We start from the raw sequence: 15924 nt of genomic DNA, 5'->3' as shown, positions 1-15924 counted from the left end.
ATAGCGAAGACCATGGCCTGTATCAAATGCACCTTAGTCTCCAGAGAGACACCATTGCTCTTCAGTACTTTGGAGAGGTCCCTAACAGCATACTTTCCCATGGCAATACGTCTTTTAATTTCCTGGCTACTGGTGCCAAGAGTGTTGACTGTGGAGCCATAATAGATAAAAACAAGGGTCTCAAAAAAACCCAAAACAACAACAACAACAAAAACAACAAGGGTCTCAGCATGACTATACTTTATGGAGGCAAATACCATGCCTGTCTTTATTATCCTACTGTACACTGTGCCTAGTCTAACTAGACAAGCAGTAAATAACTATTGAAAGAAAAAGAAATAGTCTTATAGAATTGATGAGTGCAGCCTTGCCATTTAGGAATTGTTTAACATTGAACAAATAACCTCCCTGTCTAAACCTTCATTTCCTTGTAAAATTGGTACCATTACATTCCTATGACCTTAGATTTGCTGTGAGATCAAATGAAGGTCCAAATAAGGTTTTCAGTACAGAGCCTGTCACAGGGCAGTAAATACGGTGTGGCTTAGCTAGTCTTCACACAATATATAAGTGGATTTGACTTAAAATTGTTAACTCATTCATTGAACCTTGTAAAGACATCTTATCATTCACTATTTTATCACTTATTTAATTAAAATTTTGTGACTTAATTTAAAGAAATCATGGAAGCAGGAACAAAGTTCATATATACTGCTTGACTGTCTGGGAGCCAAACCCTAAAACACACACAAACAAGAAGGAACCAGGTCCTGTGATGGTGCTTTTCCTACTCAGCTAAATAGCTTGTTTCCTTTTCATCTTTATCATTAGAGATAGAGTAAAAGATGGTAGGATCTGATATCTACTTGAGGTAGACTTATGTTTAATATTCTATTAGTTTGTTATATGTGAAAAAAAATAATTAAAATGTCTTTAATTTTCAGAAACTCTATAAACTTGGATGGGAAGAAGCTTTAAAGAAAGGTTATGATCTCCCAGTTGATGCCATTTCCGTACAGCTGGCCAAAGCATCGAGAGATATTGCTAGTGATGTAAGTACTGGTTGAACTTGTATACCCACTGCTGATGAGTTGATTCAAACTCATAGCAATTGCACAGGATGGAAGACAGCTGTCCCAAAGGGTGGCCAAGGCTTTATAGAGGCAGAGAGCTATACTTTTGCATAGAGTAGCTGGTGGGTTCGAACTACTGACCTTTTGTTAACAGCACTTAACCACTATGCCACCAGTGCTCCTTTTAACTTCCATACAAATAGAATTTTACTGGAGTCAGATAACCTTAAGGTTAGTGATTATTTTTACAGCTCGGCTTTTCTTTTTGAAGTATAATGTCCCTTCTTTGTTCACATAAATTCACTCTTGTTTCTTTCTCATCATTTATAAAAAAAAATACTTTCTGATCTTAAAAAGGAACCGAAGATTTTGGATTTCCCTTACTTAGTTTCAACTTTATTTCCCCTCATTTTAAATGTACTTAACTTAAATAAACTTGAAGTGTCCAATAACATATCAAGTTCATCAACCTGTTGTTGATAAATTTTATATGCATGTAACTAAAAATTAGCTGTCATTGATTTTTGTGTCACCCATATTTTGGCTAAATGACAATATCTATTACAAAATTGTAATAAGTTACTATGGAGTGTAGAAAGGAGCAAAAGGTTCAAGAATTGAGACTTACAATCCAGAAAACTTAATTTTACCATCTGCTGGATAACTAGGGCAAAGTTCATAGAGCGAGGATGTTGCTGTGGAACGTAGAGTCAGAACCGACCCATAGCTGACCCTCTGGTGGGTTTTCAGAGGCAGATAATCACACAGGAGGGGACTGCCCATCCTTCTCCCGCAGAACCGCTTCTTTTGCATTGCAGCACAGTTTCCTACTACTGGGCCACCAACACTTTCCCAAGAATGCTCACCCTAAAAAAAGACAGCTTCTAGTTATTATTTTAAAGGATAATAAGTTTGCTAATCAAACTAGATATGATCTCTATTTATATAAAATGTTTACAAATATTTGATTCTGATATTATACATATACATGGATATTTCATTCCATTAATCCCAAAATTATCCATGAAAAATGAGTAGGTCTTGTTTATATAAATGATCATAATTTCATGTTGTTGTTGTTATGTGCCATTAAGGAATTACCATTGCATAGCTGACCCTCCAGTGGGTTTTCAGAGGCTGTAAATTACGCAGGAGGAAATAGCCCATCTTTCTCCCTGGGAGCAACCAATGGACTCAAACCCCCTGCTTTTGGGTTGGCAGCATGACTCCTTATCACTAGACCACCACAGCCGCCTCACAATTTCATAGAGAATTATGATTAATAAAAAAGTCTTTAAAACAAAACAAAACAAATGGTTTGGCTGCATATGCAGGCTGAAATACACAGTAGAGAGAAACAATATCTAAGGAAAAAATGTGACAATAAATTAAAAACCTATAAGGAAAGAATTTCTCTAATCCAATTACTTTATGGCATTTTAGAAATGTGGAAATTAATGAGATGGTGTGTTCTAACTGACTCTCTGTAAGTTGAAAATGGATTTGGAATTGGACAAGTAGTATCAGTAATTTTCTAATGACCCAATCACTGATAGTACCTAATTTTTTTTTTTTCATGTGAACCTATTGATTCACGTGAACAATGAAAGAGTTTTTCTTTTCAAGGAGAAGAGTGAATTGGCGAGAGGGAGTGGGCAGGGGAAAAAAGTGCAACAATGAATTACTGGAAACCCTAAGTCTCTGTAAACTTTCATTAAAATGAATAAAAACAAACAAAAAAAAACCAAAAAAAACCCTTTTATCTAACATTAACTATGAGAGAACTTTCCCATCATTGTATGAACAATAGACTCTGTTTCCTCTCAATGCCAAATAGTTTCTGTATCTATGAAATTTCAGAAAAATGATAGCTATTTTTAAAAATCTTGACTTAGTTAGAATCATGGAGTTTAGAGGGGGAAGATAATTTAAAAGTTACATAATCCATTCTCCCACTTAATGTCTCACCTTCTCCTTATCTCTAACAGATATCATCCAAACTGTGAGACTTTCAAATGTATTTAAGAATTGCAGTATCATTCAGGGCAGGTCATTCACATCCTTATTGGATACTCTCTTGGTATAATTATGTTTGCTCATTTCAACCTTAATTATTTTACCAAATAACTCTAAGTCTGCATTCTACAAAGCCACAAAGTAGCTTTTAAAATATTTTAAATTGCTTACTTGTTTTCTTTTGGTTTTAATTTTGTGTTATATACCTGAAGAGAACAAAACCTACTTTCATGAAGTATAACGTGTGTTCCATATACAGCATAAAATAATTTCAATTATCTTTATTTTTATCATAATTTTTAATGTTATCCAAGATTAACACATTTTTTTTCTTCCTCCAAATCAAGTTCAAATGCAGGATTTGAATGTTACTCTCTTAAATTCATCCTGTTAATTTTGACTCATCATAGCAGTATTCTGATAACTTTTTAAATCCTCTTTCCAATCTAACATACTAGCTCTTTTTAGCTACCTAAAATGATGTATGTAAGATATAAATCATGAGAAGGATAAGGCCATATGACATGATCATTTGGCAAGTCAATAAAAGTCCAGTAATAAATTAATGTACATTATTATGCCTATTCAGTAAGTCATAAATCTTCCTAATTTTTCTGCCACTGAGACATTCTGAATCATCATTCACATAAAGATAGCTGAAGAACTTTTTCAAAGTCAAGCTAGACCATATCTAGCTATACACAGGAGTACATCTCTCCATCTAGTTGAATCTGATTTCTCATCATAACTTCTCTTGGTACCCAATGCTAATGGATTTTTTTTTTTGAAACCTGCACTTAAATAAGACTTTATATTACTTGCTCAATTAGCATAGACTTCCTTTTATCATTTAATGTAGGCAAATAATATATACAAGCAAAGCAAATGAAATTTAACTTTTCTTTATGCTAATAATAAAATATGTTGCCTGATTTCAGCATAAATACAAACAAGGCTACCGCAAGCAACTTGGCCACCATATTGGATTCAAGAGTTTGCAAGACGACCCTAAACTTGTGCTGTCCATGAATGTAGCCAAAATGCAGAGTGAAAGGGAGTACAAGAAAGACTTTGAGAAGTGGAAGACCAAGTACACCAGCCCAGTAGACATGTTGGGAGTGGTGCTGGCTAAGAAATGTCAGGCTTTGGTCAGCGATGTGGACTACAGGAACATCCTGCATCAGTGGACATGTCTCCCCGATCAGAATGATGTTATCCAAGCTAAGAAAGTTTATGAACTACAAAGTGAGGTCAGTTTCTATGAAATCAAAGAATGCTTACATTATTTAAGCTCTCATAGGAGTAATCATTTGATAATAGAGAAAATAGAAACTAATAAGAGGCATTTTTACTGAAAATTTAAAATGTATTTGACTGTAACACATTAATTCACTTGAATAAAGGATCCAGGTAGAAAAGACTCTAATTACTTGCTTTGTCCCTTTACAGAATATGTATAAGTCTGACCTTGAGTGGCTGAAAGGCATAGGGTGGAGTCCTCTAGGTTCTTTGGAGGCAGAAAAAAATAAACGGGCTTCAGAAATCATCAGTGAAAAGAAATACCGTCAGCCACCAGACAAAAACAAGTTCACCAGCATTCCTGACGCCATGGATGTCGTTTTGGCAAAGGCAAATGCCAAAAATAGAAGTGATGTAAGTTACTTTCTGGAAATAAACATGTTTCTTTATCACCTTCATAAGTCTTGCTGTGTTTGAGCCCAGCAGTTTGTAGCAGTTACTATACCAATCCATCTCTTTGAGAGTTTCTTCTTTTTCAGTGACACTGTACTTTACCAAGCTTAAGGTCATGGTTCCTCCTGATAATAAGTCCAAATACACAGGATACAGTCTCACCATCCTCCCTTCTCAGTAGTCTTCTGACTGTACTTAGTCCACGACAGATTTGTTCATTCTTCTGAGAATCTGTCATATAGTCAACTTCATCTGCCAATATCATGGTTAAAAGGCATCAAGTCTCCATTCATTTCCCTTACTCATTGTTCAAGTTTTACATGAACTTGAAAATGTCATAATATAGATCAGAGGGACCTTTGTTCTCAATGTGGCATGTTTGGTTTTTAACACTTTCTAAGGGTCTTTTATACCATTGAGTCAGAACCAATTAGCTGACCCTCCAGTGGGTTTTCAGAGGCAGTTAGTCATATGCAGGGACGAATTTATCCATTCTTCTCCAGCAGAGAAGCTGGTGGATTTGAATCTCATTCATTCAGGATTGCAGGGCAGCTTCTTGCCACTAGGTCACCAGTGCAAGAAGCTTTGCTGCAGTCCCAAGGGCACGTGGTTTGAATCCTCCATCTACTCTGAGGGAAAAGGATGGGAAATCTCCTCCCATGTGATTAACTGCCTCAGAAAACCCACTGAGGGTCAACTAAAGGTGGGTTGCAACTCCATGGTATACACAACAACAAGGTTCTTTTTTGCAGTAGATTCCCCAATGCTGTCTGTCACTTTATTTCTTGACTTTTGCTTGAGTGGGCACTGGCGACTGATCTGAATAAAATTAGATCCATGACTATGTTTTCTCTGTTTACGATGATGTTGGTTATTGGCTCATTTGTGAGATTTCTTTGCTCATGTTATGTTAATATGTACTCCATCCTGAAGACTGTTTTCTTTGATTTTCCTCAGGAGGTACCTCAAGTCCTCTTAACTTTCAGCAAAGCCCAGCTTCTTAAATGATTTGTTCAGCATATAGATTGAATAGGTATAGAGAAATATTACATCCCCAGTGCATACCTGTCTTAATTTTAAACCATTAAGTGTTCCCCTGCTATGTTTAGACAGCAGCCTAGGTATACAATAATGACAACCAATGTTGTTGTTAATTGCCATTAAGTCGCGCATGACTCATAGTGACCCTTTGAACAAAAGGCCTGAAGCCTTTCTAGAACTATCGACATTTGTCAAAGTTCTTAGAGTTTCTAGAGGCATGTTATTTAGGAAGTGGATGCCATTTCTGCTTCCAAAACAACCAATAGATAATAATAATTATATGTATGTCATGCATATAGTGGAATTTTATGTTGTTATGTGCCACTGAGTTGAAACTGGCTCATAGATAACTCTCCAGCAGATTTTCAGAGACTGTAAATCACATGGGAAGAGAGTGTCCATATTTCTCCCCCAGAGCAGTTAATGGATTCAAACTGCCTGCCTTTGGGTTGGCAGTACAACATCTTACCACCAGGCCACCAAACTCCTTACAGGAGTTCATCTTCAGCTCACAGTGAGCATTTGAAAAATTGTAGCTCCTCTCTTCCCAATTAACTCCCCATAGTTGTTCTTTTTAAAAAAATCTTACTATAGAAAGCATACAATAATGCTGACCTGTTAGCTTCACTATTCATGTTTATGTTTTAATTTATTTTGTATTTTTTAATAATGAATCCAACCAGTTAACTAATAAAACAAAAATTTATGCAAAATATTTCTGCCTTGTTGGAATCCAGTTTCCTGGTTCTTACTGAAACAAGGCTGTTTTAAAAGCTCTGAACTAATAAATTGACCATAAGACAAGCTGCAAACCAGAAATTTTTTCAACATAAACTTTCTAAAATAGACCTGCCCAACAGTGTCTGTCCTTGTTACAGGGATAATGAGTTATGAATTTCCTCAAGCTCGTGCTAATACTCAGGTCCCATGGGGACCAAGGACAACTGGCATCCTTGAGTTGTTGTCATTGCTTTTGAACAAACTAATGCATCCCTCCCAGGAGAAAACACATCTCATACTTTTCAGGACTGAAAGTGCCATATGCCATTGAAGTAGTAACTTCTTGGAAATAGTAACTTCTTGGAAAATATTTTTTCTGTAATTCTAGATGCAAGGAAGAGAGGTGTTTGGTAGAGATATGCTACCATGTGTAGCTCAGTGGTTCAGGGGATTATCCTGATACATTTTTCATTGTCACAGTTTAAGAGACATAGTGACTCTCACATCTAGTGATTAGAGACTGTGGATCCTGCTAAGTAATCTCACAATATGTCACTCCCTCACCTCCAACAAAGGATCATCCAGTCCACAATGTGAATGGTGTCATGGGAGAGACACTCTGGCCATGCTTAATCAGAAAGGGAATGCAGAGCTGAGATAAATGTATGTGAAAATGAACAAACCTTTCTTAGTTATGATTCTGAAGATTTTAATCTGCTTTTCTGGTTATATTGTGGCCATGCTCAAAACAGAAGTAAGTGCCAACCTCCCACACAATACCACTCCAATAGTTAATGACAAGTCCAGGGAACCGATGAGATGTTCAAATTCAGGTGCTGTCTGTGAGGGAAGCTTTTCTTTCCTCTGTCCTTGGCTCTGGCAGAAGGTTCTTGTCTTTTCAGAGCTTCAACTCCTGGTGGACTTCATGAGGTTTAGGATCTCTCTCCAACTATGTTTATTTACTTGTTTAGTCCTTCTTTTAATTTCAAAAATTAACTGTTTTCATCATCATCATCATCATCATCATCATCATCCTGTCCAATTAGCTTAGAAAAGTCAATTGATTCCTAACTAAACACAGACATAGAAATTAAAATTTACAACACAATTTTGGAAGGCAGAATTCCATCCAAAGCATCCATTTTGATCACTTAGATTAAATGATTGAAATTTCACCATTGTCAAGTTACCATTGTGCCCTTTGTAATGAATACATTTCTTTCAGGGGAGATTCTCTGATATTGTGTAAATATCCTGTTTCTCATCAAACAGTCGACTCCAGGTTTAATAGAGTAATAAGATTTTTTTGTTTGGGCCTGCTTCTTTTCTAGGTTTTGGTAAATTCCCAGACAAAATTCTCTAGGGAATTACAATGCTCCCAAATAATTAATTATGACCATAAATTGTGTCATGTAGGAAGAAAGAATTCCTTATTTCCAGGTGCATCTTGATTATATATCCTCTTTGGAGGAGATTCAGGCTGTCACTCAATCAACTGTTGAGGGGCACTTCAATTACACAAAGATGGAGAACTGCTACTCTAATTAATGATATTGACAAAGGCTTTAGCTACCTGCGCTGATTTCTAATTGCCCAGATTATCTGTATCTTTAGTAAAATCACGTATGATCTACCCTGTAAGGTAATTGTGTCCTCCATGGGCCATGGAGTGTTGTATCTGTTTTCTGCTTCTATTATCTGTTTCTGTTATAGATTACAAGGTTTCTTTTGGTTCAAATCTATTCAGTAATCCTGTTTGAAATTAACTATGCCGTTAACAAATCTAACACCACCACTGACAACTTTATTCCTCATTTTAGAGACTTTATAGAGAAGCTTGGGACAAAGACAAGACTCAAATCCACATTATGCCTGATACACCTGACATCATTCTGGCTAAAGCAAACTTAATCAATACAAGTGACGTAAGTTTCTAAGTTTCTAAGTTCAGCTTATGTTTACAGATAATTATTATTGCTATGAAACCAACAAAATTATTTGGAAGGTGTTTTATGTTTTGTTTAAACCCCTGCATTATTTGAATAAACTACAAGGGACGCAGATTCCCTTATTTAGTATTTTTCAACTGAAACATCAAAATATTGACTTTGCCTATCTTAGACAGAGCTGGAGAGCCGTGCTTTCTGCTCCTTGCGGTATATTATCATGCCATTTAATATGAGGCTTTATATCACTCTCTCCTGTGTGTATGGAGCTCTTTAAGAGCAAAGACCATTTCCACTGGCTCTGTAGCCAGTATCTAACACAGTACTGGACACATATCAGATATTCAGTAATATTTTGAATGGATGAGCATACAGTACTCATGCAGAAGAATTTAATTTTTATTGTGATCATAACATAAACTTCTAAAAATTTTTAGTATATTTTAAAAATAAATTTGCATCTCTAATAGAATTACTTATATATTAAATAAATGTATTAGAGTAATGTCACAAAGGTTTAAGATTTACAAACTCAAGTTCATATACTCATTGCCCTCAGGTGATATATGACTCGAAGCTGACCCTCTGGCAGGTTTTTTGAAGACTGTAAATCACAGGAGAGAAAATTGCTTGGAGATGCTGGTGGATTTGAACCACCAGAGAGACACCACCTTTGGTTTAGCAGTGCAGCTCCCAATAGACTATGCCATCAAACTACGCTCCCTCATGTTTGACTTGTTTTGTACCGTGGCCTTCCAGCAGATTTTCAGAGGCAGTAAATCCCGTGGAAGAGATTGCCCATCTTTCTTCCATGTAGTATCTGGTAGATTTGAACCACATACCTCCAGGTTGGCAGTGCAATTTCTTACAACTAGTCCACCAGAGTTCCCTAGTTTATAATTCATTAAGATTTAAAACAATCTGGATTTTGGATTTAAAAAACAAAATGAAAACATTTTATTCTTTATTATTTAATGTTGCAAAACTCTGAAAAAGCTAATTATTTTACTTAAGATTTTTTAAATTTAAATTGAATTTGCCTCAAACAATTAATTTCAAAAATGAGAAAGGACTGCTGATGTGGACTCTGTGCGTTGATGTGCTCTGTGTCATGAAAAAGGACTTGTGGTGAAATGGTGTGTAGTGTATGGGGCTGCTAACTGGAAGGCTGGCAGTTAGAATTCACAAGCTGCTTGCTTCCAAGGAGAAAGAGGAATACTGTTCTTCCATGGAGACTGAACCCCAATGGGTAACCACTACATGTTGGAAGCAACTTAATGGCAGATGGTTTTAGGTTTTGGTGTATCATGAAAAGGACTGTGCTCACGACATAAAAGTGATAGCTTGTCAGAGGCCTGGCTAACTTGCAAAGAAAGATTAACCCTGTACTGTAAAACCAGCAAGACTAATTCCATCTTGGCTAGAACATCTGCTTGTCAATAAACCACTCAAAGAAGCAGGATGTTAATGAATAAGAAGTGACCAAAGGTCTCAGACCTTAGGGAATGTTATCTACCAAAACTCTTTGTTTCTTAGAGCTCACAATAAGGTATTCTGGAAACCATCTTTGTATTGTGCTGGGGTCTGTGAGAGTTGATGTTTGACCTGAGAGTCAACATCTCGGATGGAAAGCGATAATGCGATTGCTACTGCAGAGGTGCTTCAAAAAACCTATATATGCTTTTAAAAAATAAAAGTCTTGGCTATTTGCTATCAGCATAGCCTCTCTGCGTCATCATTCAATCCTAGCCCCTCCTCTCGTGGAACTGTTTCCATATATTGAGGCTGGACCTTGATAACAGCTCAGCTGACATTTATCCTCCCAAAGAGGAAAGCATAACTCTTGATTTTCAAACAAAAATATCTCACAAAATACATCAGACTTGTTGGCAACGTCTAAATGATATTTCATTTTATCTGTTAATTTTCTCTTTTCTAATTTTCCAAAGGATTTGGGAATAAAAATCCAAACCCAAATCTGCTGCTATCAAGTGAATTTCCAGTCATGGTGACCCCATAGGATGGAGTAGAATAGAACTGCCCCAGAGGTTTCTAAGGTGGTAATCTTTATGACAACAGATTGCAACATCTTTGTTCTACTGAATGGCTTGTGGGCCCAAACCGTTGTCATTTGGGTTAGCAGCCCAGAGTGTAGCTAGTTGGGAAAGCGAGGGTTTTTTTAAAGTTTCCTGATCTTGCAACTGAAGAGCTGTCAAGTTTAAAACAGGATCATCAGCAATCAATGAGCATGATTTCCAACTCATTTGAGCATCTTAGAAGGCAGATACCATCTGCTTGTGCTCTTAAAATATTAAGGACTTTGAGTCCATCATGCTTCAGTTATTTTTTTTCTGAATGTATATCTTCCCAAAGTGAATTTCTTCATCTCTTCACAGAAACTCTACCGACTGGGGTATGAGGAGCTGAAGAGAAAAGGCTACGATCTTCCTCTTGATGCTGTGTCAATCAAAGCTGCAAAAGCATCCCGGGAAATTGCCAGTGAAGTAAGATTTTATCCCCTACTTACATTGATTTGATTGCCATGTATAACTTCAAAGCAGTCTTAATTTCTTTTTAAATTGAACAAAATCTTCTATGGAGTATCAAATTAAAACAGAGCGAAATGATCCCAGCGATGCAGTGGGGGTAAGAATAAGATCAAGGATGTGTTTATTATGTAAGGAATTTGTTACTGAATTTAGCCTTTAATCCTTCTTATTAAAAATCTGAAATCTGTGGCCCTCTAGGCTCTTAATGAAATTCTTCATGTTAATATGCTTTGAAATGTACCACAACTGGGACCAATATTTCTCTTTTAGTACAAGTATAAGGAAGGTTTTCGCAAGCAGCTGGGCCATCACATTGGAGCCCGGAACATTAAGGATGACCCCAAAATGATGTGGTCCATGCATGTGGCCAAGATCCAGAGTGACAGGGAGTACAAGAAGGACTTTGAAAAGTGGAAGACCAAGTACAGCAGCCCAGTGGACATGCTGGGAGTGGTGCTGGCCAAGAAGTGTCAGACCCTGGTCAGTGACATAGACTACAAGAATGTCCTGCACCAGTGGACATGTCTGCCTGACCAGAATGACGTCATTCATGCGCGACAAGCCTATGACCTCCAGAGTGACGTGAGTCTTAAATTTTCCTTTAGTCAACACAACATTGTGTCTTTACCCCTAAGTAACAAAATGCCATCAAAGTGAGAGGAGTTGAATTTGTACAGTAAAGATGCTTCCTTTGGTTAATGCCCAAGCTCTATCCAGTCACCCACACACCTGGAGATACCATTATTCTTCAGAGAAACAGACAGTAGTGTTTTTAGTACTTGGAAGAAGTCTCTCTTAGTATGTCAACAATCTTTGTGAGTTTGTGTTTGAATAGTTTTCAAATATTTGTTTCTCATTGCAATATTTTCTTGGTTCACTAAACATGCTAGGACTTTCAAACTTCTCACAAACTTAAGCTTTGAAATATGTGATGATAATGTGATTTCTTTGGGGACATGTGCTTTTGCTTATATTAATGATGTGCCACTTGTACTTTCAGAATTTGTACAAAGCTGATCTTCAGTGGCTAAGAGGCATTGGTTGGTTACCTACTGGTTCTCTTGAAGATGAGAAGAACAAAAGAGCTAGCCAGATTTTGAGTGATCATGTTTACCGTCAACACCCAGATAAATTCAAGTTTTCCAGCCTTATGGACTCAATACCAATGGTTTTGGCAAAAAACAATGCTACTACCATGAACCATGTAAGTTCTTTCTGTGCTTAGAATAGGAGCTTTTTTTGTTTGTGGCAACACCAAAATATCTTCTGATAAATATAAATTCATGCTCTTTTCCCCCCCTTTCTATTCCAGTGACCTTTAAGCAAGTATTGTACTTCCTAATGATATAAGGCATCTAGACCTGAAGGTGTTACAAATACCAACTCAAAGAGCAAATCTCTTTATCCCTACTAAGGATGAAATTATCTCAATGTATTTATTCTTGACTGGCCTGAACTAGTAACATCTTTTTGTTTGTCTTAGCGCCTCTACACAGAAGCTTGGGACAAGGATAAAACCACTATTCACATAATGCCAGACACCCCTGAAGTTATACTAGCTAAACAAAACAAGATAAACTACAGTGAGGTAAGCAACATATTCTTGGTATTTTATATATTTCCCTTATAATGAACTTCATAAGCCAAATTTAGGATTATTTATGTCTCTTTTAGAAACTATATAAACTTGGCCTAGAAGAAGCCAGGAAGAAAGGCTATGATTTGCGAGTCGATGCTATTCCGATCAAGGCGGCCAAAGCCTCCAGAGATATCGCAAGTGAAGTAAGTACTCTTCATTTCGACTTGATTTTGGTTCAAAATATTTTTCTCTCTGTGGTTTAAAATATAACCAGTAAACTGTGAGGTTAAAACTCTAGCTAACAGTTTTGTGGTTATTTTTTTTAGTAAACAGTAAACATTTGCTATTTATAAATAGTAAAACTCAGTAAATAGTATTGGGGTAAAAGGATGGGTGAGTTAATAACAATATACATTAAAAACATGTTATCCTTAACAAAATCATTGACTATTGACTGTAGTTCCGATATCTATTTTCAAATTTATCTTTAAGGAAACATGTCATTTCAATAATTTTTACATGTACAAGTCAAGACATTGATTGAGTTTACAATGTTGTTCAATCATCACCAATATCTGCTTATAGATTTTCCTATCACCTATTATAGAAACATTTAATGGAGCATCAATTTGACTTTACCACATGTTGGGTTTTGTTGTTAGGTGCCATTGAGTCAACTCAGACTCATAGTGGACCTATACAACAAATCATAGGGTTTTTCCGATACTCTATTTGCATAGCATGAACTTATAAGGACTGAAGGAATGGCTATTATTCTAGTCAAAGTCCACCATCTACGAGAATGTTTGTTTACATCTCCATCATGAGACTGGTATTGATATTTATTTTCTTAAAAAGATGGATTCACATATATTCTAGAAATGTTTGTCTTTTCATTTCTTTTGTCCATATTTTTTTCAAATATGAGAATAATTTAAAAGTAATTGTTCAACCATCAGAGAAGTATGAATTAGGGTATACTCATAATAGGGTATCTGCTATCATGACAAATCATTTATGAATAGTATTTAATGGCAAAAATACATGCTTATATTTCCTTTACAAATGCCTTATCTTACAAATGCCTCTTGTTCTCATTTTGTTCTATCTCTTACACATAACATAAAAAGTTAGCAATTTTATCAGTAAACTGAAAGATAGAATCATGTAAAAATGTCTTATTTTTATTTTCAATTTTGCACTTAAACTTATTTATTTTATAAATGGTTTACGGATGCATGTATTATTTCTGTGTGGAAGGAAAATGTTTTTAAAGAAATAGTAAAAGTTAAGTCCAATAGCTGCTTTTTACTAAAAGTAAAAATAGGTGGTGACTCAAAGTTTTTTTCTTCTTCTAGTTTAAGTACAAAGAAGGCTACCGAAAGCAACTTGGCCACCACATTGGTGCCCGAGCTATTCACGATGACCCCAAGATGATGTGGTCCATGCATGTGGCCAAGATCCAGAGTGACAGGGAGTACAAGAAGGACTTTGAGAAGTGGAAGACCAAGTACAGCAGCCCAGTGGACATGCTGGGGGTGGTGCTGGCCAAGAAGTGTCAGACCCTGGTCAGTGACATAGACTACAAGAACATCCTGCACCAGTGGACATGTCTGCCTGACCAGAATGATGTCATCCATGCACGACAGGCCTATGACCTTCAGAGTGACGTGAGTACTGATATTGAAATGGCATGTAAAGTTGCAAAATCAGTGGATTAGAATACCTTTCAAAAAATGTACTAGCAGAAGGCACCAAGATTTCTACTGCTGCATGGATGTGATGGGAGAATGATTTCCTTCTTTATAGCACTAACACTTTAACACTCCATGTCTCTAGTAGGAGGTACAAACCATTTAATCTTGACTGTTCATGTTTAATGGTTCTATCTCATCCAGAAGTACTGAAGAAAAAAGGTCTGCTGATTTGTTTCCCTTAAGACTTACTTATTCCCTTCTGGTATCAAGTTGGAATTGATGCCTAGCAGACCTTCCAGTGTATTCCCAAGGCTGAAAATCATAGGGGAGGGTAGTATCTACTGTTCTCCTTCAGAGCTGTTGAGGGATTTGAACCGTTAGAGAGGCTCAGCCTGTGTGTTAGTAACGCAGCTCCCTACAGACTGCTACCAGAGATCCCTATCTAATGGTTCTGTGTGAGAACCACATATGTGAGATTGTCATGAGCTGTAATCAGCCTGATGGCAACTACCAAAACCCAACAACTTCTTTTGTCCACCAAATAATATTTTTTAAAGAGTGTGTTTTCACTTTAGGTCATATCCTATAATGAAAATGTTTTCTAATAGAAGGATAGGCACTTACTGATAATGTGTATCAACAGAACATGTACAAGTCTGATCTTCAATGGATGAGAGGCATTGGCTGGGTGCCCATTGGCTCTTTAGATGTGGAAAAATGCAAAAGAGCAACTGAAATTTTGAGTGATAAAATCTACCGTCAGCATCCAGACACACTGAAATTTACCAGCGTGACCGATTCTCTGGAACAAGTGTTGGCCAAGAACAATGCCATCACCATGAACAAGGTGAGACTTCAAAATTAGAGAGACTTTAAAGATGGAATCAAGAGCACCACTGAGCACATAATACATCTGTCTCTCTGTTGTATTTATTTTTTAATACTTTTAATTATTATTTTGTGCTCTTTATAACATGGCCTGTTTTATGGGGAAATAATTTGCATGAATGATGCTTTCCTTCACATTAAAAAAATGTTAAAATATATTTTAGATTATCAGAAAGTGTACATATGTATACAAGTTTCTCTAAAACAATTACTTCAAGATATAAATCTATTACCTGGTATAGGATGCAAAACTTTTTCAACTTTTTGTTGAAAAAGTTCTTATGACTCTGAAAGTCTAGTAATTTTTAACTGCATTTCCCCCTCCAAGTATTTGATATGTCTTCTTTGATAGCGTTTATACACAGAAGCCTGGGACAAAGACAAGACCCAGATTCACATAATGCCAGACACACCAGAGATCATGTTGGCGAGAATGAACAAAATCAACTACAGCGAGGTGGGAGCAGATACTAATTCACTGACATTTGCATGCTTTTTCTTAGTTCCTTTAACTTATTCCGTGGTAGTGTAATACAAGATGACAGCTTTGTAAAGAATGTGGTTCTTTCCCTCTATACGAATAACAACTCTTGCATTTCTCAACTATCATCAGAAACATCCAACTTTCAGTGATTATAGATTGTCCGTTAGAAAGTGCAATTTATAAAAAAACATTTAACTCCTCACCATAATATTAATTATACTCTTCTAAAATTTTTTGAA

The 15924-nt window shown here is 36.4% G+C and overlaps 1 protein-coding gene across 1 annotated transcript in view; it reads left to right on the top strand.

Moving 5' to 3' along the window:
- NEB (nebulin) overlaps positions 1–15924 on the top strand; it is a 265912-nt gene that overhangs the window by 82022 nt on the left and 167966 nt on the right. The window contains exons 52-63 of the mRNA XM_006880817.1: positions 945–1052; positions 4028–4339; positions 4539–4742; positions 8363–8467; positions 10885–10992; positions 11308–11619; positions 12038–12241; positions 12521–12625; positions 12712–12819; positions 13975–14286; positions 14957–15160; positions 15554–15658. Of these exons, the coding sequence (XP_006880879.1) occupies positions 945–1052; positions 4028–4339; positions 4539–4742; positions 8363–8467; positions 10885–10992; positions 11308–11619; positions 12038–12241; positions 12521–12625; positions 12712–12819; positions 13975–14286; positions 14957–15160; positions 15554–15658 (2187 nt within the window). The remainder of the gene's footprint in view (positions 1–944; positions 1053–4027; positions 4340–4538; positions 4743–8362; positions 8468–10884; positions 10993–11307; positions 11620–12037; positions 12242–12520; positions 12626–12711; positions 12820–13974; positions 14287–14956; positions 15161–15553; positions 15659–15924) is intronic.

The sequence above is a fragment of the Elephantulus edwardii genome, unplaced genomic scaffold, assembly GCF_000299155.1.
Source record: "Elephantulus edwardii isolate Elephantulus edwardi_28Jun2011 unplaced genomic scaffold, EleEdw1.0 scaffold00010, whole genome shotgun sequence".
NCBI classification, from domain to species: domain Eukaryota; kingdom Metazoa; phylum Chordata; class Mammalia; order Macroscelidea; family Macroscelididae; genus Elephantulus; species Elephantulus edwardii.
This window is presented reverse-complemented; position numbering and strand designations above follow the sequence as displayed.